The sequence below is a fragment of the Ctenocephalides felis genome, unplaced genomic scaffold, assembly GCF_003426905.1.
Source record: "Ctenocephalides felis isolate EL2017-DRISC unplaced genomic scaffold, ASM342690v1 CF-g0.4_SCAFFOLD_01492, whole genome shotgun sequence".
In the NCBI taxonomy this organism is placed as follows: Eukaryota; Metazoa; Arthropoda; class Insecta; order Siphonaptera; family Pulicidae; genus Ctenocephalides; species Ctenocephalides felis.
The window spans coordinates 48,544,716-48,570,955 of NW_020537646.1; the positions used below are offsets into that span (position 1 = coordinate 48,544,716).

Below are 26,240 nucleotides of genomic sequence, written 5' to 3' on the forward strand. Positions count from 1 at the left end.
TCAGAATGGCTTGAAACGTCGAGAAAACATAAAATTAGCGAATCGGATTTTTTAAAGAAAACATAAACTTCTCTTTCGGGAAGTTAAAAATCAAAAACTGTTCGAAAGATATTAGTTGGGAATGATACTGATTAGTTATAGGTGAAAATCTACTGAGCCGTTTTCTTGTAATTACCTGTTGAAAAAAATTTAAGCCGATTTTCATGGAATTTTTTTGGCGATATATATGGTCTTATCGAACTTACTGAAATTTTACGCCCCTACAACAAGTAGTTTAATTTTAAAAATTCATCAAATTTTGAGAAAATGAGAAAATTTCAATTATGTGTAATAAATCCACTCGGAATACTTTTAATCACTCATAAATTAATTATTTTTTTATTGATTAGGTCCATTAATTACACATTACACATTTCGGGAAGTTCATGTAACTTGCCTCAAAGCAAAATACCAATACCACCAACTAGTTAAAAGCAAATTTTCAACAATCAATAATTTTTATAATTGAGCCAGTTTTTTGTAGGACTTTCATTGTTTAGTATGTTCATTAAGACCAAGTATTCTACCGTTATACCAAGTAAATCGTCTAATTTTAATTTTAACAAATGTCAAAACTACTGATTTTCTCAAAACTTGATGAATTTTTATAATTAAACTACTTGTCGTAAGGCCGTAATATTTCAGTAAGTTCTATAAGGCCATGATATATATCGTCCAAAAAAGTTCCATAAAATTGGCTTAAATTTATTTTTCAACAGTTAGTTCAACCTAAAACTAATCAGTATCATTCCCAACTAATATCTTTCGAACAGTTTTTGATTTTTTTAAATCGATTCGGTAGTATGAGCTGAAATATGTCGAAAAGTTTAACACTTTTTTCCAAATTACAAAGAAACGACTCAGCCGATGGTCGCACAAAACTGAAAAACGATAATCCTCATCGTGATACATCAAATGGTTTTTAAATTTCTGACATCGGTTCAGAAGTTTTTGAGCAAACGTCGATGCAAGTTATAATTTTGACAAATGCCCAAAAGACCATAGTAATTTTTGCAAACTTTGACGAATTTTTAAAGCTAAACGAGTTGTCGTAGGGCCGTAATATTTTAGTATGATCTAGAAGACTATGGTATCTACCGTCAAAAAAATAATAATAAAAATCGACAAAATTTTTTTTTAACACCTTATTACATGAAAACGGCCCGGCCGATCTCTACCAAAAACTAATTAGCACGATTCTCAACCAATATCTTTCGAACGGTTTTTGAATTTTAAAATTCGATTCAGAATTGCGGGCTAAAACGTAGACGAAAAATTTTTCACTTTTTTGCAATTTATAAAGAAAGAGCTTGGCCGATCGTCGCACAAGAGTGACAAACAATAGTCCTCATCGAGATACATCGAATGGCTTTTAAATTTTTGGAATCGGTCCAGCCGCTTTTGAGAAAACGTCGATTTACGGCAAAAAAGTTGTTTACACATACGCACACACATACTTTTTTCGAAATTTGGTCTCATTCGATTCAGAATGGTTTGAAACCTCGAGAAAACATAAAATTAGCGAATCGGATTTTTCTATGAAAACATAAACTTCTCCGGGAAGATAAAAAGTAATCATCGGATCAACTTGAAATTATCAGACAATATTTTCAACATATTACACTTAATGAAAATGCAAAAAAAATAAAAATCGATTTTTAAAAAATTCCAAGTACGCCTTACCCCTTAAAACGTAAAGATGTAAAAAAAATTGTTTATTTTTGAGATAACTTACTCGACGGAGGTTATAAAGGAAGCTAATATATTTTGATGAAGTGCTTCAACATTGAAAATGAGATGACACGTAACTTTGACTAAGCCCTGAGAAAGTAAAATAGCAATCAAAAAAAAAAAAAAAAAACAGTCATAAGATTAGCATAGATTAATAAGCAATAAGCATGGTTATTTTATTTTATAACATAATTAAATATAAATAATCTAAAAGATTGATTACATCTTTTGTCAGTATTAAAATTGTGCGGGGAAGAGGACTTAATATTAGTACACTTTCTTTGAGGAATTTAACTCATTTTATGAAAGTCTTCTAATAATGATGTATTTTCAGGGCAATTGTATGGACTTGAAAAGTTTTGGGCTTTTTTAAAGTACTATAAGCACAGTGAAAAACTTCATGTTGAACCGAAACTCAAGGAATATTTGACACAGTTTAAGACGATTGATGACTTCAGAGTAATGGAGGTAAACTAATTAAACACATGTGCTTGGGTGTCTTAGAATGCGTAGTGTAATATTATATGTTTATATTTTAGCCTGTTTTAAATGAAATGTTGCAAGGCGTGGGGGCTTTGAAAAGATATCCAGCAAAAAGGAGACATCGTTCAATTTCTGATAGCGAAGGTGCGACAACAGATACGGCAGCACAGACTTCAGTCAGAACTACTTTTGGAGTACGGCCTAGACGCTACTCTGGAGGCAACGGGCCACCAATTGAAATTAAAATCAGAAATAGGTATGGCATAATTAGTACAGTGAAATAAATAAAAAATCATGTAAATATTTTCAATTTACATTTATTAAAGATCTGACTTCGCTGGTAAGCAGCCAAGCAAATTAAGCACTAATAGTTGTTATCATGCTCGGGCACAATTGATTGGTTCTGGAAAGGTACATTCAGCATCGGATGAAGAAAGAGCCGGAGGTGAGAGTATGCTTATGATCAATTATTTAGTCGTTCCATGAAAGATTTGGTTTTGGTTCCTATTGCAAAACTTAATATGAATTTAGACACGTGTTATATTTTATCTGATTGGTTTTCCAGTTGTTTTTTTTTTTGACAATGCAATTTGTATCAATATTTTCAATTACTTTGCTTTACATGGAAAATATGTAGACTTTCTCTAAATTTTCAAAAGTGACTGAGATATACTGTTGAAAAAGATATATCTTGGGGGTGTTAGATAAAACAATAAAGTACAGAGAATTATTATGTTAAATAACACCCAAAGAAATATTGTTTACACAATTTCACTTATCACGTAATCGTGTTTGAAGAACTTTATGTAATTAAAATTAAAGCTACAGTATCTGTCTTGCCTACAAAAATATTTTCGATTTTATTAACCTCAAAGATATGTAGTAACCACAAATAATACATTTTACATTTAAGTTCATTAAACGGCACAAATTTGTTTATTTTATTATTTTTATTGTAATTATTTACGGGGAACAGGGTAGAATATTCCTCTGATTCAGGAATTTTTTATTAAATCAAAATTTGTACTACGGTCTAACCTTAAAATCTTATGACATTCCAAACAACTGTGCTTTTCAGTGACGAACGCATACAACCAAAATTCTCTATGCATGTGACACGACGACCAATAACAATCGATCAGTTTGCGGCGTATCAGACGTCCGTTGGATTTTCACTGATTTACTCTCTACTCGCGCCTAAAGAAGTTTTACTTCAAAATTGAGAAAACTACACGAATTATATCACAACAAATAACACACAATTAAACGATCTATTATCTGATTATGTTCAATAAAACTGCCAGCTATTTCATAATAATAGAAATGTTTTTTAACTTCCCGTAGGGTAAGTTATTGTAATGGGCCGAAAATCGGAATTGAAAATTTTTACATTTCTCGACGTTTTGAAGGTTTCTGAACATTTTGGCATACCTCAGGAAAAATGGATTTGTGTGTGTATGTATGTATGGATACAATTTTTCGTCCACGTTTTCGGGCGTACGGATCAACCGATTTGAATGGTTTAAAAAACATTCGATTCCTATTGATAAGGATGTGCTGATTAGCTTTTGGCAAGGGCCAGCAGTTACGGAGATAAAGAGCAAAGAGTGCAGAAAATAGAAATCGAGTTTTTGAGAGAACGGAGCATCCGATTTGAATGATCTAAAAAACATTCAATTAGTAATGATTGGAAGAAGTGGTTATTAGTTTTTCGCAAAGGCAGGCCCAGCCATTTCGAAGATACGGAGCTAAATGTTCAAAAAATGGCAGTTTTTGAGAGAACTAAGCGTCCGATTTAATTCATTCAAAGAACTTTCTGCTTGTCTTAACAAAATAATTGATTTTGGAAAAAAAAAAATGTTTCAACTTTTTTTTATTTTTTTAATTTTTTGTATATCGAAAATAATTCAGATTTAATTTTTAATTCTGACTTTAGTTCTAATATACTTTACAAATAATTTCAACTTTGCAATTCAGTTTATATAATTCTTATAAATATTACACAATGTTACAATATTTATAATAATCTATTTGAAAACATTCAGTATTCCTCGAACATTTTGTTACGGTACGGGAAGTTCCAGCAATTTGCCTTAAGGCACGATGCCACCCATCCCACTGGTAACTGTTTTTCTTGGGCGTCCCAAGTTACCTCATAGGTAGGGGGTAACTTGGGACGCCCAAATGACAAACGGATTCAATATCTTATTTTAATTTTGAAGGTATTTTACAAAATTATATTTTGCATTATTCATCTAATGCAAAATATAAGTTCCATGGATCATTGTTTACACCAATAACACTCTAAATAACCTTAATCTGGTTTATCAGCAATTTATCAGAGGAGTTGTAATAGCTATTTATATGCAGGGTGGGTTTTTGTTATTTTCATCTTAAATTTCATTGTTCAAAAGCAAAAATGTCAGAAATAACATCAAATTTTAGAAGCAGTTTAGATTTGTTCTAATTGGCCACCTTTGGCACGAATTATGGTTTTCAAAAGGCAGAAAAAATCATAATACGCTGCACGAAAGTGGCTCCAGGGTATTTGCCGGCGAGGCGCTTTCTTGGGATGACCGACACTTTGGTATTTTTTTAGGGCAAACCTTACTCTCCAAAATGTCCAAGGCACAAAAGTCCAACGAATTTAGATCCACAGATTTTGGTGGCTATTGTGCTATGGAAATGAAGCGAGAAACCTCTTTTTTAAGCCATTTTTGGTTGACGCGTGCTGAGTTTGATGGTGCTGAGTCCTGTTGGAATGTCCATGGTCTGCGGCTAGAATTTTTGTCTACCCAGGGCTTCAATACTGCCTGTAAGACATTTTCCCTATAATTTTGGCAATTATTTTGATCCCACGGTCGATGAATACGAGCGGAATGTTGTCACTATCGGCCGTTACGGTGGTTCACACCATTACCGTCGGCGGCGCTTTAGTTCTGGTGGTCAATCTAAGGTACAAATTTTTAGCGGACCTTTTTGGCAAGTAAACCCTATCATTTTGTTTGTTCACTAACTTTTCTGCTAGATTTTGAATGACTTCCCATCTGAGAAAACCAAATTCGGTGACTTAGCCACTTTCGTGCAAGCGAAGGAACCACTTGGCTCTTTCCCGTCTAACTTTTTTCTGTGCATCGATGAGCTCTTGAACTTTTTAGAACTTCAATGGCCATAGTCCAAGCTCATTTTTCAATATGTGTTGTATCCGTTTTTGCGATATATTAAGCTCACGAGCCATTTTTTTGTGCAATACTGAAAGTATCATGATCGCAAGATATGGTACGAGAAATAAAATATTTTTTCGCATTTAAATGCTGGGCGGCTCTAACGATAGCTACTTGTGGTTTGCTAGCCAAATATAAAGCAATCACAATATCACGTTTGACTTCCATCACGAATAGTTTTTTTTTCTGAATGCAATAGATCAAAATGCTTTTGTACGCTTGTAAACAACTAAATGAACAATCACTGGAATAAATCTGTCATCTGTCTGATGAGCGGTTTTGAAATGATAGCGGTCTGAATTTGGTTGCAATACATATCAGCCACTCTGTAATTTATCTTGTGTAAAATTGCTGTATTTTACTTTTTTATTTGCTATTTTTTATTTTTTACTTCTTTGTCGGGGTTAATGTTAAGTCGTTCCTTTTTACCCCAACCAGGTGTAACTCAAATTAAACTCAATTAAAATTAGCATTACATTTTATAAAACAATTAAATAACATATAGTTAAAATTGATATTAAGGTCTCGTATTCTAAACCACAGTGCACACAACCCAAAAAACAAACAACACAAAAAAAATTAAATATTCTGTGCGGTTTTAAAGTAATACCTCACCTTTCGCACAATCTCTGAATTAAAAGGAATTATTCAGGTTTAAGACTGGCCAAATCCGTATAGCCATTTTAACGTTTTACCATACCTAACATAATACCGAACTTCATTTTTATGTATAAGACGACTAGCTGACCCGACAAACGTCGTTTTGCTAAGTAAGGTATTTCTGAACCATTTCTAGAGAATCAAAATATTTGATACTTTATTTTAAGTGTAAGGATGTGTTGTTTGAATGCAATATACAATAAGATATAATAAAAACAATAAACCTCAAAGTCTACTTGTTTAATATCATATAATTTATATAAACAATATTCGTTTGTTCATATTTTGTTAATACAATCAAACTGGAAGACTCTCTATGGAAAACATGGTATACTCCAACCCATGTCTTTTTGGTCTATATTCATTACAAACTCCAATTAAGCAAATACTGATGACATTTCAAGATTTTCATATTCTTCTTGAATTATGGATATTGTGTACAATTGTTAACAATAGTACTGAGCTTATACAAAACTTTCAAGTTTCTGCGAGGAGAGATAGAAAATGAAGATGCAATTTGACTTTCAAATATTAATTATATTGTGAAAACCAAACCAATTATATCACAATAATTATCACGTATCAAACGAACAATTATCTGACTATGTTCAGTAAAACTGCCAACTACTTCATAATCGTAGAAATGTGCTTTTTCCTGTTTTTCAAAAATTTGATATTCAATCCGTTTTACTCTATAGCGGGGTAACTTGGAACGGCCAGGTGGCAAACATGTTCAATGTTTTATTTTAATTTTAAAGGTATTTTACAAAATAATTACATTATTCACTAAAGCAAAATTTAAATTCCATTGGTGCATTTTTCACAGAGATAACATGTAAATAATCTTGATCTGGTATTTTTTCAGAAATATGATCAGTGGAGTTGAAATAACAATTTATATAATATAAAATTTGTAAAATAGCTCTATCTAACTTAATTTTCTTTTTTATTTGCTTTATTTTATTTTTTACACCTTAACCATGATTGATGTTCAGTTGTCTTTTAACCACTTTGAAAGCTTACCCCACCCAGATGTGAGCTTTTAAAGTGGTTATATGAAAACAAAAACTATTGAATCTCACTTAAAATTAACATTATATTTTATAAAACATTTAAATAACATATAGCTAATATTTATATTAAAGACTCGTAAATCACAGTGCTCACAACCCAAAAAAAAACTAACAACTAAAGAAAATACTTTTGTTATGGATTTTCAAAGATTATCTCCCAATTGCAAAGTCATAAGAATTAAGTTGATGGCTGGTTATACATATGCGTGCTTTATAATCGATTTTCAAAATACTTGATTCCAGACAACTTGTATTTTTGTGCAATGACATTTTTACTGGTGTGTTCAAATCTTCTTATCAACCGAATCTTCTCATTTAAATTATTGTCTGTTATAACTGGGAATAAGTTATTCGAGTTATTTGATCGAATCCAAAGGGTATGGGCGCATTGCCATAGAGAATCGGCCCCACTTTGGTATTATAATAGTAAATACGCCATTTTGAAGGTATTTTTTTAAAAAAAAACGATGTACCAATTTTCAACTTTATATCTCACCTTATGGCCGAGGTATCATTGAAAATATGTGAAAGTGGCTCCTTTTTAACTTTCCCGTAGGGGCCGAAAATCGAAATTGAAAATTTTTACATTTCTCGACGTTTTGAAGGTTTCTGAACATTTTGGCATGCCTCAGGAAAAATGGATGTGTGTGTATGTATGTATGTATGGATACAAATTTCCAGTCACGTTTTCGGGCGCACGGATCAACCGATTTGAATGGTTCAAAAAACATTCGATTCTTATTGATAGGGAGATGAGCAGATTAGTTTATGGCAAAGGCAGGTCCAGCCGTTACGGAGATAAAGAGCAAAGTGTGCAGAAAATAGAAATCGAGCATCCAATTTGAATGATCTAAAAAACATTCACTTAGTAATGATTGGGAGAAGTGTTTATTAGTTTTTGGCAAAGGCAGGTCCAACCATTTCGAAGATACGGAGCTAAATGTGGAAAAAATGGCAGTTTTTGAGAGAACTAAGCGTCCGATTTAAGCCTTTCGCTTACAAAGACGCCTCAGAGGCGTCGCAAGGTTATCGGCCCAAACACAAATATGACGCCTCAGAGGCGTCGCAAGGTTATCGGCCCGAACACGAATAGGACGCCTTAGAGTCGTCGTAAGTCTACCGGACGAAACATAAATGAAATGTTTCCGAAACCTTATGAGGCATATACATACATCGTTTGTAAGAAGTTTTAATAAAATACCCACTATAATGTATTAACCCCTTCGCTTACAAAGAAGCCTCAGAGGCGTCGCAAGGTTATCGGCCCAAACACAAATATGACGCCTCATAGGCGTTGCACGGTATTAGGCCCAAACACAAATATGACGCCTTAGAGACGTCGTAAGTCTACCGGACGAAACATAAATGAAAAATTTCCGAAATTTGGTGAGGCATATACATACATCGTTTATAAGAAGTTATAATAAAATTACCCATTATAATGTATTAAAAAATGATTAGTGATGATTTACAAAGCAGTGATAATTTTGCTACCAGTAGTACTGGCAGTGGTAGTGACATTGTACGTTTCGCACAAATATATAAATTTATAATTATATGTATAAATTTATATATTTGTAATAATAATTTTTTTATTTTTATTTAAGAATCAACGTAATTATTTATTAAACATCTTGCAAAGTTAATTGTACCGATCACGTGCATATAGAAACTATATAGGAATTTTGTGATTTGTTCAGTTTCGAACGCTGAGCAAAGTTGTATGTCACTGCGTGCGAACAACCTTAGTGTCGCTTTGGGCCCGTAAATTTGGATATTGGCTCGTAAGTGAAGGGGTTAAATGATTCAAAGAACTTTCTGCTTGTCTTAACAAAAAAAAATGATTTTGGAAAAAAAATTTCAACTTTTTTTTTCAAAAAAATTTTTTTTTGTATATCGAAAATAATTCAGATTTTATTTTTAATTCTGACTATATAGTATAGGAGGCAGCAACGTTTTCAAAACAAGCATTTTAGTCAGGCTGGTTTTTTGGTATGTGGTCCTTAGTGCTCTCTCGGTTAGAGTACGGGCCGTCTGGCAGCTGCAAGTGGTTGCGTTAATTAGTGCGCAGTCAACTTTTACGGCGTGATCTCAAAATTTTGAAAGCATTTTAGTCAGTACAATTTTCATTTTTTTGACTTCGAATAGGTTCACCAGACTCACATTTTTTGTTGCCAGACATTTTGGGCGCTGCTAAATATGTGCCACACGCCAATTTAATAATTAATTTTTTTAAAAATTCAAATCATTTTAGTCCGTCTGAAATTTTAGTATTATGTTCGTTAAGGGTAAAAACACATAAAATTAATTTGCCAGACGTTTCTGCGGTTGTTAACCATGTCTGGCAAGCAAAAATGTCTGGCAATATGATACGAGTCTATAGCATTTTAGTCAGTCCAATTTTCATTTTTTGACTTCGAATAAGTTCACCAGACTCACATTTTTTGTTGCCAGACATTTTGGGCGCAGCCAAATATGTGCCAGACGCCATTCATTCATTATTTTTTTTTAAATTCAAATCATTTTAGTCCGTCTATAATTTTAATATTATGTTCATTAAGGGTCAAGAAACATAAAATTAATTTGCCAGACGTTTGTGTGGTTGTTCTTTTAGCTTTTAGCTTTGAGCAATGTTTTTTAAAAGTCGAAGTGTATTTAATAATTCAAAAATTTAAATGGGATCATTTTAGATCAATATGTATCACTATATAATGATTGTTATTCGGCCTAGGTCTCCTAAATCAAGATTATAATTGGGAATGTCATTTTTTCAACAACGAATAAAAACGTCTATTATACAGATTTATTCGTCTTATGGCTCAATGATGCAATAATATAATAATGTAGCTACAGTTTATCTTCCTTCTCAAATGTTGGTACTAGAAACTGGCCCATTTATTCAATATGATAAAACTGTTGAAACACTTTAGATGTTATAACACGCCTCGCATTCATTTATACATAATTATTTCGTTCAATTACTTCAAAACAATCAGTTATGCAACCCTCCCACACTAGGACAATAAATCTGGCAGGTATTGCACCAGGAAGAAGCTAATTAAAGACTGATACTACAATTTGATATATCAAAAGACTCATTAAACTCATCTATCCAAATCAACGGATTCTTATTATTCACTCATAATTTACCTTCGATGACGTATAAAGGCTGCATATAATGATTTTTTTTTAAACTTTTCAGCTGGCAATTTGTCAGAAACGGTGATTCTAAAGAAAAATTGTATAAACACAATTTTGCAGAGAAGTTTATAATAAACACATGTGTCTAACATAGTTACTTGATTTTTCTTATGGTTTTCTGGCTAGTACACGTAATGTGCTCTTACGAGTATAATAGTTTCATTCGCGCCAATGTATTTGGCGATTGTCTCACTCTGTCTACTGGTATCATATTGCCAGACTTTTTTGTTGCCAGACATGCTTAAAATCCACAGAAACGTCTGGCAAATTAATTTTATGTTTCTTGACCCTTAATGAACATAATATTAAAATTACAGACGGACTAAAATGATTTGAATTTTAAAAAAAATTAATGAATAAATTGGCGTCTTGCACATATTTGGCAGCGCCCAAAATGTCTGGCAACAAAAAATGTGAGTCTGGTGAACCTATTCGAAGTCAAAAAAATGAAAATTGTACTGACTAAAATGCTTTCAAAGTTTTGAAATCGCGCCGTAAAAGTTGGCTGCGCAAAACCAAAAAAAACCAGCCTGACTAAAATGCTTGCTCGAAAACGTTGCTACCTCCCGTACTATTAGTTCTAATATACTTTAAACAAATAATTTTAACTTTTCAATTCAGTTTATATAATTCCTATAAATATTAGACAATGTTACAATATTAATAATAATCTATTTGAGGTTCCAAAATAAAATTTTGAAAAAAATCGTGAACGCTCCAAAATACGTTCCCAATTGGTTGGTACATCAAGATCTCAGAATTCGAACTATAGAAGAAGAAATTAGTCTTTACCGCACCAAATACAAAGTTCGTCTAAGTCGTCATCCAAACGTATCAGCGTCAGATCTGCTCAAGCCTTTACCACCAAAGCGTCTCAAAAACAGAATCTGCAATGATTTACTACAAAATATAACATAACATCTATGAAGGCGCTATCGCAGGATAGCGATCCTTCTCACACAGTCAAATAATATATAACTGTAACAAATGTAGCTGAATGTACTTTGTATAGCTTGCTATGAAAAATAAATAAAAAAAAAAACTAGTTTGGTGGGTGGCATTGTGCCTTAAAGCAAATTGCTGCAACTTCCCGTACCGTAACGAAATGTTCGAGGAATACTGAATGTTTTCAAATAGATTATTATAAATATTGTAACATTGTCTAATATTTATAAGAATTATATAAACTGAATTGCAAAGTTGAAATTATTTGTAAAGTATATTAGAACTATAGTCAGAATTAAAAATTAAATCTGAATTATTTTTGATATACAAAAAATAAAAAAAAAAAGTTTAAACTTTAATTTTTTTTTCCAAAATCAATTATCTTGTTAAGACAAGCAGAAAGTTCTGTGAATCAATTAAATCGGACGCTTAGTTCTCTGAAAAACTGCCATTTTTTGTACATTTAGCTCCGTATCTTCGAAATGGCTGGGCCTGCCTTTGCGAAAAACTAATAACCACTTCTCCCAATCATTACTAATTGAATGTTTTTTAGATCATTCAAATAGGATGCTCCGTTCTTTCAAAAACTCGATTTCTATTTTCTGCACTCTTTGCTCTTTATCTCCGTAACTGCTGGACCTGCCTTTGCTAAAAACTAATCAGCACATCTCCTTATCAATAGGAATCGAATGTTTTTTGAACCATTCAAATCGGTTGATCCGTACGCCCGAAAACGTGGACGAAAAATTGTATCCATACATACATACACACACACATCCATTTTTTCTGAGGTATGCCAAAATGTTCAAAAACCTTCAAAACGTCGAGAAATGTAAAAATTTTCAATTCTGATTTTCGGCCCATTACAATAACTTACCCTACGGGAAGTTAAAAGTCTATTTGAAAACATTCAGTATTCCTCGAACATTTCGTTACGGTACGGGAACGGGAAGTTTTAGCAATTTGCCAAGGCACGATGCCATACACCCCACTAGTTTCAAACTTACTTTTTGGCGTAATCATAAAAAATATCGAAAAAAAATTTACGTGGTTCTGTTCATATTGGCTTAGGCCACATTATGTAGTACAATCGATGCCAAATAATCATTTGTTACGCCAAGAAGTAAGTTTGAAAAAAGGGGTAACTTTCACATAATATCAATGAGTGAGATACAAAATTTAAAATTGGTATATCGGTTTTTTCAAAAAGACCTTTAAAATGGCATATTTATTATTTTAATACCAGAGTGGGGCCGATTCTATATGGCAATGCGCCCATACTCTTTAGGTTTTTGATTTACATAACAAATACAGAAATAATATAATCTACAAGGTGTTTTTTAAATACCAATGAAGGAGTATAAAATTATAAAAATGAGTTCTTTCAGAGTACCGAGTTTGAGAAAAATATGATTTGCAAAAAAGAGTGCTATAACGCCAAAAAGTGCATTTTTATATTAACATTTTAATAAGTTGAGTTTCTAATAACACTTGCAGTCCGTTTAATAACATTTTTGTGTATAAACTTCAAACAAAACTACTTACTACTATTAAATAATATATATCTAAAACATCCTATTAAATGTAATTGAACTATGGATTAGCACGAATTTTTCAAGACTAAAATTAGCCAAATCTATACAGTCATTTTAACGTTTTACCGATTTTACAATACCTAACATAATACTGAACTTCATTTTTATATATATTGACATCTTCGTCACTTTTGAATTTTGAACAAAAACAAATGATAATAACTAGTTTTTGTTAGTAATAAATTTTTCATTCCCAGTTATCATCTGCTTCAAATCCTATCTTCTTAATATGGTCAGAAATGGTTTGTTGAGCTGCATTAAGCCTTTCTGTGATCTCGCTCCGATGCTGTCAAAGAAAAGTCTTGCTCCAACATTACCGTAAGAACATCACGGCCCATCAAAATTGCCCGTTACACTTATTTGCACCACTTTTGCATATCCTATCAGAAACTGTATCTTTACCAAAAACTTTAAAAAAAAAAAAAAATCGTATAAATTCAATGCCGTAAATGAACTTTGTCAGGTGCCACGGTTATATTATCATTTCACGTGTTTTGTTTTCTAATGATATTTATTCATTTGATAAGATAATCAGTCTCCATCATTTTGTCTCACTTTAAATTCATTTGCATTTAAAAATGTTATAGACTTTCAATCAAATAGAAATGGTCAAAATGAAATATAAAGTAAAGACGTAATAAAGTACTAATTTCTAGGAAAACTGTTCACAAGTAAATCTCTTCGTCTTCTTTTGAACATCAGTATATGACGTTGAGCCCAATTGAAACCGGCCATTTATTGCTTGCAATAAATACAAATCTTCTTTTTAAACCGATGGATCCTTTGGTCAGTTTTCAACAGTATTTAGAATAGAAGTTAAAAGTCAATTATCTTTTTTAACTTCCCGAAGGAGAAGTTTATGTTTTCATCAAAAAACCCGATTCGCTAATTTTATGTTTTCTCGACGTTTCAAGCCATTCTGAATCGAATGAGACCACATTTGGAAAAAGTATGTGTGTGTGTGTGTGTGTGTGTGCGTGTGTGCGTGTGTGTATGTGAACAGATTTTTTGCCGTAAATCGACGTTTTCTCGAAAACGGCTGGACCGATTTCAAAAATTTAAAAGCCATTCGATGTATCTCGACGAGAACTATTGTTTGTCAGTTTTGTGCGACGATCGGCCAAGCCGTTTCTTCATAAATGGCAGAAAAGTGAAAAATTTTTCGTCTACGTTTTAGCCCGCAATTCTGAATCGATTTTGAAAATTCAAAAACCGTTCGAAAGATATTGGTTGGGAATCGTGCTGATTAGTTTTTGGTAGAGATCGGCCGGGCCGTTTTCTTGTAATAAAGTTTTTAAAAAAAAAATTTCGACGATTTTTATGATTATTTTTTTGACGATAGATACCATAGTCTTCTAGATCATACTAAAATACTACGGCCCTACGACAACTGGTTCAGCTTTAAAAATTCGTCAAAGTTTGCAAAAATCAGTATGATCTTTTTGGCATTTGTCAAAATTAGACTTTTGATCGACGTTTTCTCAAAAACGCCTGAACCGATTTTAGAAATTTAAAAGCCATTTGATGTATTTCGGTGAGAACTATCGTTTGTCAGTTTTGTGCGACGATCTGCCAAGCCGTTTCTTTGTAATTTGAAAAAAACTTTTCATCCACATTTAAGCTCATCCTACCGAACGATTTTAAAAAATCAAAAACTGTTCGAAAGATATTAGTTGGGAATGGTACTGATTAATTTTAGGTGAAAATCTACCGAGCCGTTTTCTTGTAATTAACTGTTGAAAAAAAAATTTAAGCCGATTTTCATGGAATTTTTTTTGGCGATATACATCATGGTCTTATAGAACTTACTGTAATATTACGGCCTAACGACTAGTAGTTTAATTTTAAAAATTCGTCAAAGTTTGCTAAAATTATTATCGTTTTTTTTTTAAGTAGGATTAATGAAGTATATTATTTACACATTTTTTTTTGATTAAGTCGATTATTTACACATTTCGGGAAGTTCATGTAACTTGCCTCAAGGCTAAATACCAAACCAACTAGTTTATTTTTGGCTTCGAACGTACTATCTATATTCTGTAGTGTAGGCGAAAATATTGTATAGGTATGTCATTTTTTTAAAATTAAACAAAAATGGACAAATAATTATAATTTCATCAAACATTTAATAAATGCAATGAAATTAATCGAACCGAAATCGGTTCTAAATCAAAGCTCCGGAAAACATAACAAAGCACACTTAAAATAAACTATTGAAGGCGTGATACGCGCTTAAACTGATTATTCCATCAAAACTGTGACAATGATGCTCAACATCTGACAGGATTGTTATTATGACTTCCATCAATTAAACAGTTACTAATCAGGCGAAAATGTTACTAAAACTAGCCAATTCTTAAATGATACCTCTATGTTATTTTGACCATTTGGCTCGTATGATGTTTAATACAATTCCTATAATGCATGTTTGAACAATGAATTCATCAAAAGCACAAGTGAGCATCTCTTTGCTTGTGGTTGTATCAAGCATCGGTAATAGTTTCAGTAATTCTTCCCAAAAAATGACAAAATCCGAGCTCTTATCACAGACAAAGGAGCAATTTTCGAAGCTTAGGGACCGATTCTGTCGCATAACAAACCGATGTTATGGCAAGGCTATGATAACAAAAGCTATATGGTTGCTGTGCAGTCAGGCGATTTTCTCAGTTTGTTAGATAAAAAACATAACCTAGAAACCGCACAAATGTGAAAAAACATTGATGTTAGATGACAGGGTCTTTCTGAGTCAGGTTCATAATATACGAGTGACAGTTGCAGTTTATGTGTAAAACGCCTGAATGCACAGCAAATACATGACATTTTGATAGTATTTAGTATGATTCAGTAGCACAATGTTTGGAAATTGGAGCATAACTTGGTCTTGCCATAACATTTGTATGTTATGCGGCAGAATCGGTTGATAAATGTTTTTTTCTATCTAATTAGCTAAATTGGCGACTGAATCAATTACCATTTCCGCGACTGTATTTCGAAATATCAAAATTAATTTAAAAGGCTTCACTTTGCAAAGACAAACTATTTACCAGCTTGAATTGAGCATTCCTTGATATAATCACCGCCTATTTGCACCACTTTCGTTTCACTTTCCTGCAATATGATAGTGATTTGTTTTTTATTTTATATTATTATTTTCCGATATTTTGGTTGGGCCGCACAAACACTTGTTGCGGGCCGCGAGTTTGACATCTTTGGTATAGATATTGACATTTTTGAGATGGCCAATATGATAATATTTGGGAAATAGAATCATATACGTAAATTAATAGTTTCTGAAGTAAAACTTCTTTACTCGTGACTAGGTTGTAAATCAGAGAAAATACAAGGGAAGTGAGTTACGCCCAAACTGATTTGTCATTGGTCAACGATGTCGTCATTCGGAACGAGTTAAATGCGTTTGGTTCTCTTGTCTCACTCTCGTGTATGTTTCGTCGTGTCTTTTACGGCAACCATGTAAACTACGAAAAGTCAAATGTCATTTAAGATTATGTCCTCAAAATCTATTTTTAATGAAAATCAAAAGCCTAATAAAGCGTCACTCGTTAACAATTATAATGAAAAACTAGCTGTAAGTGGAATTCTGTCTTAAGGCAATTAGGGCATCGTGCCTTAAGGCAAATTGCTGGAACTTCCCGTACCAAAAATTATTATTTTTTTTTAAAACGATTAACATTTTTGAAAAAAAATTAGTTTTAAAAAATAAGATTTTTGAGAAACTATAAATTGGACAAAAAATTAGTTTTTTTTGAAAAAAAAATTTTTTAAAAAAATTTTTTTTTTTAAAAAAAATTTTTTTTTTGAAAAAAAAATTTTTTTCTTTATTTTGACATATTGTGGAAGATCTGAACTTTTTTTTCAAAGCAATCGTACTGCTTTAACTACCTAGGGACAAAATATAAAGCGCGTAAGCGCCGCGTCGCTGTCTAACGCATAAGCATTGGTACGGAACCGATAGGAATGTTAACAAAATGTATACTCATTGTTAAAATCTCTATAAAATGTCTGATAATTTGATGTGCATATGTCTAATGATCATTTTTGACCGCCAAATGGCTCATTTTTTTACTTTTTCCTCTATATCTCCGAAACCGCTGGACCTACCTTCATGAAAGTTGTATCGATTCTTCATCTTATCAATACAAATAAAACGTTTTTTGAATTATTAAAATCGGACGCTCCGTTCTCTTAAAAACTGAGTTACCGTTTTCGGAACTTTTTGCCCCGTATCTTCGGAACGGCTTGACCTGCCTTTGCCAAAAACTAATCAGCACGTCTCCTTATCAATACGGATCGAATGTTTTTTGAATTATTCAAATCGGTTGATCCGTGTTCCCGAAATCGTCGACGAAAATTTGTATCCGCACATACATACACACACATACATACATACACACACACACACACACACACACACACATACATCCATTTTTTCTAAGGTATGCCAAAATGTTCAGAAACCTCTGAAACCTAAAGATATATAAAAATTTTCATTTTCGATTTTTTTGCGATTACTATAACTTGCCCTACGGGAAGTTAAAAAACAACAGAACATGTAAAGATGTCGTGCTGTTTACTCGTAAGAAACTAATGAGTTGTATTATATTTTTGAAGTAATTTCAAGGTAGATTTGACTGTAGTATTTATTGCTACAGATATGTATGTAGTTATGATGTCATTCTGCTGATCAAAATGAATATGTACGTCAGCAATACCATAAAAAATCAAATATTGATGTAGAAGGGTAGACGTCAGTGATGATATAGTTCACACTCGTTAGAAAAGAAGGGAGTATATATAGAAAGTGACGATAATAATGAATAGAAACAAAACTATTCTTTCTGCGCTTTAGTTATAATCTGCTTGAGCACTTAATAATTTAATCACAAAGTAAAATATTCGATGATATTTTATGAATTCAATATAATTCATTGTCAACAGCTTCTATATTTGGCATCATTTCTAGTTATCAGTATTAATTGATTGTTTACTGTTTCTATAAACAAGGCAAAACTTGTAGGTATTGGTATTTTGCCTTGAAAAAGTATTCCGAGTGAATTTATTACACATAATTGAAAACGAACAAGCACGTTAACTCAGAGTATTTTCTCAAAGCAAATTTTCAAAAATCAATAAATTCTAAAATTGAACCAGTTTCCGTAGGACTTTAATGGTTTAGTATATTCATTAAGATCAAGTACTCTATCGTTATACCAAGTAAATCGTCTAATTTTAATTTTAACAAACGTCAAAAAAACTACCTATTTTCTCAAACTTTGATGAATTTTCAAAATTAAACTACTTGTCGTAAGGCCGTAATATTTCATACTCTATAAACCATGATATATATATATATATATATATATATATATATATATATATATATAGCCAAAAAAAGTAGATTTAAACCTAAAACTAATCAGTATCATTCCCAACTAATATCTTTCGAACAGTTTTTGATTTTTTTAAATCGATTCAGTAGTAAAAATAAATGTGGACGAAAAACTTAACACTTTTTCCAAATTACAAAGGAACGGCTCGGCAGATCGTTGCACAAAACTGACAAACGATAGTATTCATTGAGATACATCAAATTTCTGAAATCGGTTCAGGCGTTTTTGACAAAACGTCGATCAAAGGTCTAATTTTGTCAAATGCCAAAAAATGATACTAGTTTTTGCAAACTTAGACGAATTTGCAAAAATAAAATGAGTTGTCGTTGGGCCGTAATATTTTAATATGATCTATAAGACTATGGTATCTACCGTCAAAAAAAAATCATAAAAATCGTCGAAAAATTTTTCCTAACACTTTATTACAAGAAAACGGCCCGGCCGATCTTTGCCAGAAACTAATCAGCACGATTCCCAACCATTCTCTTTCGAACGGTTTTTGAATTTTTGAAATCGATTCAGAATTGCGGGCTAAAACGTGGACGAAAATTGTTTCACGTTTCTGCGATTTACCAAGAAACAGTTCTAGATCGATCGTAGCGCAAAACTGACAAACTCTTCTCATCGAGATACATCGAATGGTTTTTAAAATTTTGTAAACGGTCCAGGCGTTTTTGAGAAAACGTCGATTTATGGTAAAAAATCTGTTTACACACACATACTTTTTCCAAATTTGGTCTCATTCGATTCAGAATGGCTTGAAACGTCGAGAAAACATAAAGTTACCGAATCGAATTTTTTGATGAAAACAAACTTTTCCTTCGGGAAGTTAATAATGTTGTGGGAACAATGGGACAACTTTCAACAAAAAATAAGTTCCGATGATATTTCACTGTTGTTACTCAAATGTCAAAGCATGCAATGCGATGCGATGATCATTAAATTGAAGTATTACGAAGTGGTAATAAATAAATTTGAATAAATAATGAACGAATTAATATTTAGTCATTACTGTGTTACTGTATATAAGTATATATACAGTAACATTACGAGCATTAAAAAAATTATTCATTAGCTATTATTAATTTCTCTAATGAAGATTAAAGTCTTTTAAATGCTATTCACAATGAGATACCATTATTTCTTGGCGGAGATTTCAATATCAAGTTATACTTGGAAAAATCTCTAACATTGATTGATTTTTTAGACGATAAACTAAATGCAACTGAATAATTGTTTATTTTAATCAACTGCGAGATATGACATATGACAGTACAATTTAGACAATTTGCTGACTAAGTTTGTCTCATCTTCAGTTATTTCAAATCAACCAAGTTATCATATTTGAATCAATATATACATTTTATATAACTTAGATTAATTTAATAACTAAATTACGCAAGTTTACAGTTATGAGATACTTATTTCTGACTTCGGTCGAAAATGAAACTCTGGTTTAAAAACAGGTTCGATCTTAACTAAGGTTAATCTAAAATCTTAAAGGTTTTCAGATGTGTTATCTATAATAATAATATGTGAATAATATTCGAAATATCTATCCGAAAGTGAAAGTATTTTTAAGATATCTCTTACCGTTCCCGAGATATGCGCTCAAAACCATTTTCAAATATTCTCATTTTTCATGTAATTCTCATTTTTCATGTAATCTGTATTTCTCGCAAAGTATTTGAACTAATTTTAGTTTTATTTGAACTAGTTTTCAAAAATTCACATTTTTCAAATGCGTATTCCTTGTAAAGTATTTCATGCGGTGTGTTTTCAAAAATTCACATTTTTCAAATGCGTATTTCTTTTAAAGTATTTAAACTATAGCCGAAATATTTTATCTGATTTCTAAGGCCGCGATATAATTTGAGCACCTCGAATTTAAAAAAAATAAATAATAAAGTATGCGAAGCCCTAGCTGATTTATGAGGTCATGGAATATAAGTACTGTAAAAATTTGAACACTTCGAATTAAAAAAATAACCATAGCCCTAGGATCATTGTCTCGAGAATTCGAAAACATAGGTTTAAATTGAATATTTGCAATTACTTGATAATACTAGTTGTGCATGGCTCGGACTTCTCATACATGAAACTAAATTATTGATTAAAACTTTGCAAAACTTTGAAAAAATTAGATTTTTGAGAAATTTTGAAATTTTTGAAAGTTTTGAACATTTTTTTTAAACAATTGCGCTGCATAACTGATTTGGAGTCGAAAAATCAAAGCGCGTAAGTGCCGTTTGGTCGTCTGATTTGTAAATATTGGTATGGAACCCATATAAATGTTTACAAAATTTGTACTTATTATTATAATGTTTATAAAATATCTGATAGTACGATGTACATATGTCTAATGTTTGTTTTTGACCGCTAAATGGCATTATTTTTTACTTTTTTTTTGATCTCCGGAGCCCTTGACTTTACAAAAATTTTACTAGTTGTTCATTTCGTCAAAACAAGTAACATGTATTTTGAATTATTCAAATCAGATGCTTCATTATCTCGAATTAGCATTTTTGGTTCTTTTTGCCCCGTATCTTCGAAACGGCTAGACCTGCCTATGCCAGTAACTAATCAGCACTTCACCAAATCAGTTGATCGGTGTTTCCGAAATCGTCGACACACAGACGCACACACATACAATACATACATATTTTCTAAGGTATTTCAAAATGTTCGGAAATCTTTGAAACGTAAATATATATAAATATTTTCATTTTCGATTTTTTTGTGATTTAACCCTACTGGAAGTTAAAAACTACAATTACGAATAAAGAAAATGATATATACAACGAGTATGCTTACATGAAACTGCACGTTTTGAATGAAAAAATTGTCTATAACATTAATAATTTCTTCCTTTTTTTTCAATTTTACGAAAATTACCAAAAATTATGAAAACGATTTTTTTTAACGTAATTCTGATTAAAAAATATTGATTCATTTAAAAAAAGATCTTTATTGTTTCTTAAATAGTATTTATTATTAACTTCCCGTAGGGCAAGTTATAGTAATCGCAAAAAAACGAAAATGAAAAATTTTATGTATCTTTACGTTTCAAAACCTTCTGAACATTTTGACAAACCTTAGAAAAAATGGATGTATGTGTGTGTGTGTGTGTGCGTGTATGTATGTATGTTCGGATACAAAATTTCGTCGACGATTTCGGGAACACGGATCAACCGATTTGAATAATTCAAAAAACATTCGATTCGTATTGATAAGGAGACGTGGTGATTAGTTTTTGGCGAAGGCAGGTCTATCCGTTCCGAAAATACGGGGCAAAAAGTGCCGTTTTACACCAACATTTTACTTGCATTGACAAAATGAAGAACTGATCAAATTTTCATGAAGGCAGGTCTAGCGGTTTCGGAGATCTAATGAAAAAAGTAAAAAAAATGCCATCTGGCGGTTAAAAATGATCATTAGACATATGCACATCAAATTATCAGATATTTTATAGAGATTTTAGCAATAAGTATAATTTTTTTTTACATTTCTATGGGTTCCGTACCAATGCTTATGCGTTCGACGGCGGCACGGCATTTTTTCGACTTGCGCGCTTTGACATTTCGTCTCTATGCAGTTCAAGCAATACGATTGCTTTGAAAAAAAGTTTAGAATTTCCAAAACATGTCAAAATGAAGAAAACATTTTTCTTTTCAAAAAAATTTTGTTTTAAAAAAAATTTTTTTTTTTTAAAAAGTAATTTTTTGTCAAATTTATAGTTTCTCAAAGATCTAATTTTTTTGAAGTAAAATTTTTTCAAAAATGTTAATTGTTTTTAAAAAAATAATAATTTTTGGTACGGGAAGTTCCAGTAATTTGCCTTAAGGCACGATGCCTTAATTGCCTTAAGACAGAATTCCACTTACAGCTAGTAAATGAGCCCCCTGTCTCATTTTGGATTAGCGTAACTAAAAGTTATCGTCACGGTTTTGATTTAAAAAACTATGGTCACCTTTATCTCAACACGTTCAAGGACAGTAAAAGTTTCAGCAAGGTACAAAAATTGACAGTCATATTATTTTTTTATTTTTAAATTGGTTATGATATCCTAAATTTGATTAAACCCTATTTATGAGGGGTAGTATATTATGATCTGATAACTATAACTCAGAGGGTAGTCAGATTAAATTTAACAATTGAAATTCATATATAACAATTGTTATATTTTACGTTATATACTATTATATACTATTATATTAATGCTATAGGAATCATGCATTACAATGATAATGAATGTTACAGCATTCACGTCCGTGAAAGTGTTGAAATCAATGGTTGAAAAATAAGATTTGGTCAAACACAAAATTTTGCACATACGTTTACATGTTTATACTTTTGATTTTATTTTCAGGTAATGCGAAAAGTAATTCTGAAAGGCAATCAAGCAAAATACTAGTTGGACCAAGTAGTTCTAATGACAAATCCAAATAATGTTTCAATTAGCGAGAATATCAATCAAAAGCGGATATCAGTAATATTTGAATGAAATCATTTATGCTACTATATAGTCCACACTGAAGATTGTTGTATAATATATATTGGTTATTTGGCTGATTAGATGAAAATAGATATAAGTATATATTATTGTTATAATAATTTTATCTGTAATTAATACTTAGATCTAGTTCTGTGTTTGAGATTGATATAATTTCACCAAGAATTAATTAAATTAATCATTTGCATACTTGACATACTTATTAAGTACAATGTCAAAATCAACTTTGGGAAACTAAAAAAAAGATAAAGACTTGCAAAAATGAAATTTATTAACAAAAAAAATATTATTTTTAATATTTGATATTTGAGTTATTATCCTAAGCAATTGAGTTATATGTCCATGCATTTGCAAAGGTAACTCAGTATATGTAAATTTTTGAATATACATTTTTAATTTTATATTTGGACTTTATTGAAGTTTAGCCTAAAATAATTCTATTGTTGTAACAATTAGTTTAGTTATATAAGTTCAGCATAACATAAATTTAAAATGTTACTTAAGGTTTTATAGTATATAGTTGATTTTTATAATACATAATATTATTGTCTTTAATAACACTGTGTATGGAACATGTAATTTGTAATATTATTATTTGTATAGTAGAGAATGAACTTATATTTTAGAAAATGGTTTTCATTTCAAAATACTTTAGATTACAACAGATTTAACTTTTTTACATAAACCTACCGACAATTTTGAATACCTATTTATACTGAGGCGCGGTCAAATTGAACAATATTTAAAATTTTTATATTTTATGATTGATTTGTTGCTTAACACTAAACCTACTAACGCTGGTGAAATTGACCGTTTCAAACTTTAGGTGCAACTTAGACATTTTTAAATGTTAAAATACCATTATCAAATCATATGACATTTCTTAGAATATAATAATAATATTTCCTTCACATTTTAGATATTTTTCCTATTTTCCGAAAAAAATGTTTTTTGACGTAAATACCGTAAAAATAATATTAATTGAGGAGTTATTTTCATCGGTCAAAATGTAGGGGCAAAATTATACAAAATGTACAAAATGAATCAAACAGTTTTAGAATAAAGTTCTGGAGGGTATGAGAACTATATAGTTATTCTATAGTAAATGGGTTTTCCTATTGGGGAAATGGAAAAGGAGATATTGCTCAATCTAATTTCATTACTCTTATGGTGACTTTGCTACCAGTAGTAGTGACATTGTACGTTTTGCACGAAAAGTTACTAAACAATTGATGATTATCCGATAATCCGAAAATTATTATCATCAGACCCACAACAACCTAAGTTGTGGGTATTAATACAGGAATTAAAATTGAAAGTATCTAATATAAAACTTAATTTAATAAAAAATAGAAATAAAAACCTAGAAATGAAAGATTAAATTTGTACAAGTATATACATATGTATACGAGGTCTGTTCAAAAAGTACCCGGAATTTTCGTTTTTTCAAAAAAATATTTATTTATTCGTCTACATTAATGTGGTCCCCTTCAAAGTAGTCCCCCCCAGATATAATACACTTATGCCAGCGTTTTTTCCAATTTTCGAAGCACCCTTGATATTCACTTTTTGATATGTCCTTGAGCACTCTCGGCGATTTTCTTCAATCGAGGAAAACCGCCGTCCTTTCATGGGTCTCTTCAACTTTGGGAATAGGAAAAAGTCACACGGAGCCATATCTGGTGAATATGGAGGTTGGGGCATGACTACGGTATTGTTTTTGGCCAAAAAATTACGAACAAGCAACGACGAGTGAGGAATTTTGGAATGAATTTTGCTGCCACTCGTTTCATGCCCAAAACATTTGAAAAAATGTTATGACATGAGCCAATTGATATGCCAACTTCATCAGCAACTTCTCTAATTGTGATTCGGCGATCATTCATAACCATTTTTTCCACTTCTTTCACATTTTCATCGTTTGTTGACGTGCTGGGTCGACCGGAGCGTTCGTCATCTTCAACGTCTTCGCGGCCATCTTGGAAACTTGTTTTTTTCATAGCAGACTCACCATAGGCTTTTTGTAACATTTCACACACTTTGTTACACTTTATTTCATTTTTTACGCAAAATTTAATACAAATTCTTTGACTTTTCAATTCTTCCATTGTAAAAATCGCCGAGCTCAGAAAAACACGTCGAACTTAGCGACTACCACAGACAAAGTAAACAGTGAATATAGCTGAAAATTTCATCATACTTTAGGGGCATGTATACCAACACAATAAAAAAAAAATTTGACAATCAGACACTCCAGACCCGCGAAATTTAAAAATTCCGGGTACTTTTTGAACACACCTCGTATATGAGATTCAGTCTTCATGGCAATACATCAATTAAAAACTTGTATGAACTTAACACATTTTTATTGTTTCCATACGTTTCGACACATAGTTTTGTGTCATCTTCAGTGGACTCTAGTTTGAAAGCACGGATAAAAACTATTAATTAAAACTAATTTATAAGAAAGTGATATGGTGAAAAAACATACATGTAATTGTAGTAATCCTAATTATTTCATAATTATAATTGTTTACAATGCACAATAAAAACAGTTCTTGTCACTTTAAATTGGAACAATATATAAATTTTTAGAATGAGTTTTTTTATTGTATTATAAGTTAGGTAGAGGGCACACGAACTGACCGAATTTAAGGTTTGACAACGCGAGGAGGGTACATATAGAAAAAGATAAAAAGATGACAATTGTGAGGGTGGACATAGTTGGTAGAATTGAGATAAAAATTAAAAGGAAAAGAAAAATTAAATAAAATTAAAATTAATATAATTAAGAATTCGAATCAGGATAGGTAATTATTTTAAAGGTATGAACAGTTTTTATAACAGACGATATCGCAGTTCAGAATGATGCAATTTTTAATTCAATTAATATTTATTCCCTGCAATCGCGAATCATTTTATTTATGTTGATAAAGTTAGTAACCCAGTTCAGGATAATATAACTTAAAATTTGGCTATTAATGCCGTTTCTATGGCCAATGTGCCTGAAGGTCCTCTTATTACAGACTTCCACATTTCAAATAGTTTCGGTAAACTTATCGGGAAATCTGCCAAAAATTAGTAAAGGAGACATAAAAGTACTCTTATTTTAGATTTTCACATTTTTAATATAATAGTTCTGGTAAACTTATTGGGAAATCTGTTAAAATTATTAAAGGACATAAATGGGGTAGGAAAACCCAAAAGAATAATTATAGGGTTATTAAAAACCCAAAAGAATAATTTTAGGATGATTAAAATCCCTTATAATATTAAGTTTTGTTAGTAAAGCTAACAAACATGTTATTGATGACTATTAGACTTATATAGAACCTCAGAGGTCAAGTCTGTAAAGTGCAGTAAATTGC

General features: G+C 31.4%; 1 protein-coding gene across 1 annotated transcript in view; it reads left to right on the forward strand.

Annotated features, from left to right (window-relative positions):
- Positions 1 to 23,109, forward strand: part of LOC113371502 (la-related protein 1) — a 184,475-nt gene extending 161,366 nt beyond the window's left edge. The window contains exons 15-18 of the mRNA XM_026612125.1: positions 2,105 to 2,238; positions 2,310 to 2,509; positions 2,580 to 2,698; positions 22,729 to 23,109. Of these exons, the coding sequence (XP_026467910.1) occupies positions 2,105 to 2,238; positions 2,310 to 2,509; positions 2,580 to 2,698; positions 22,729 to 22,808 (533 nt within the window). The 3' untranslated portion in view covers positions 22,809 to 23,109. The remainder of the gene's footprint in view (positions 1 to 2,104; positions 2,239 to 2,309; positions 2,510 to 2,579; positions 2,699 to 22,728) is intronic.
- Positions 23,110 to 26,240: the final 3,131 nt, after the last annotated feature.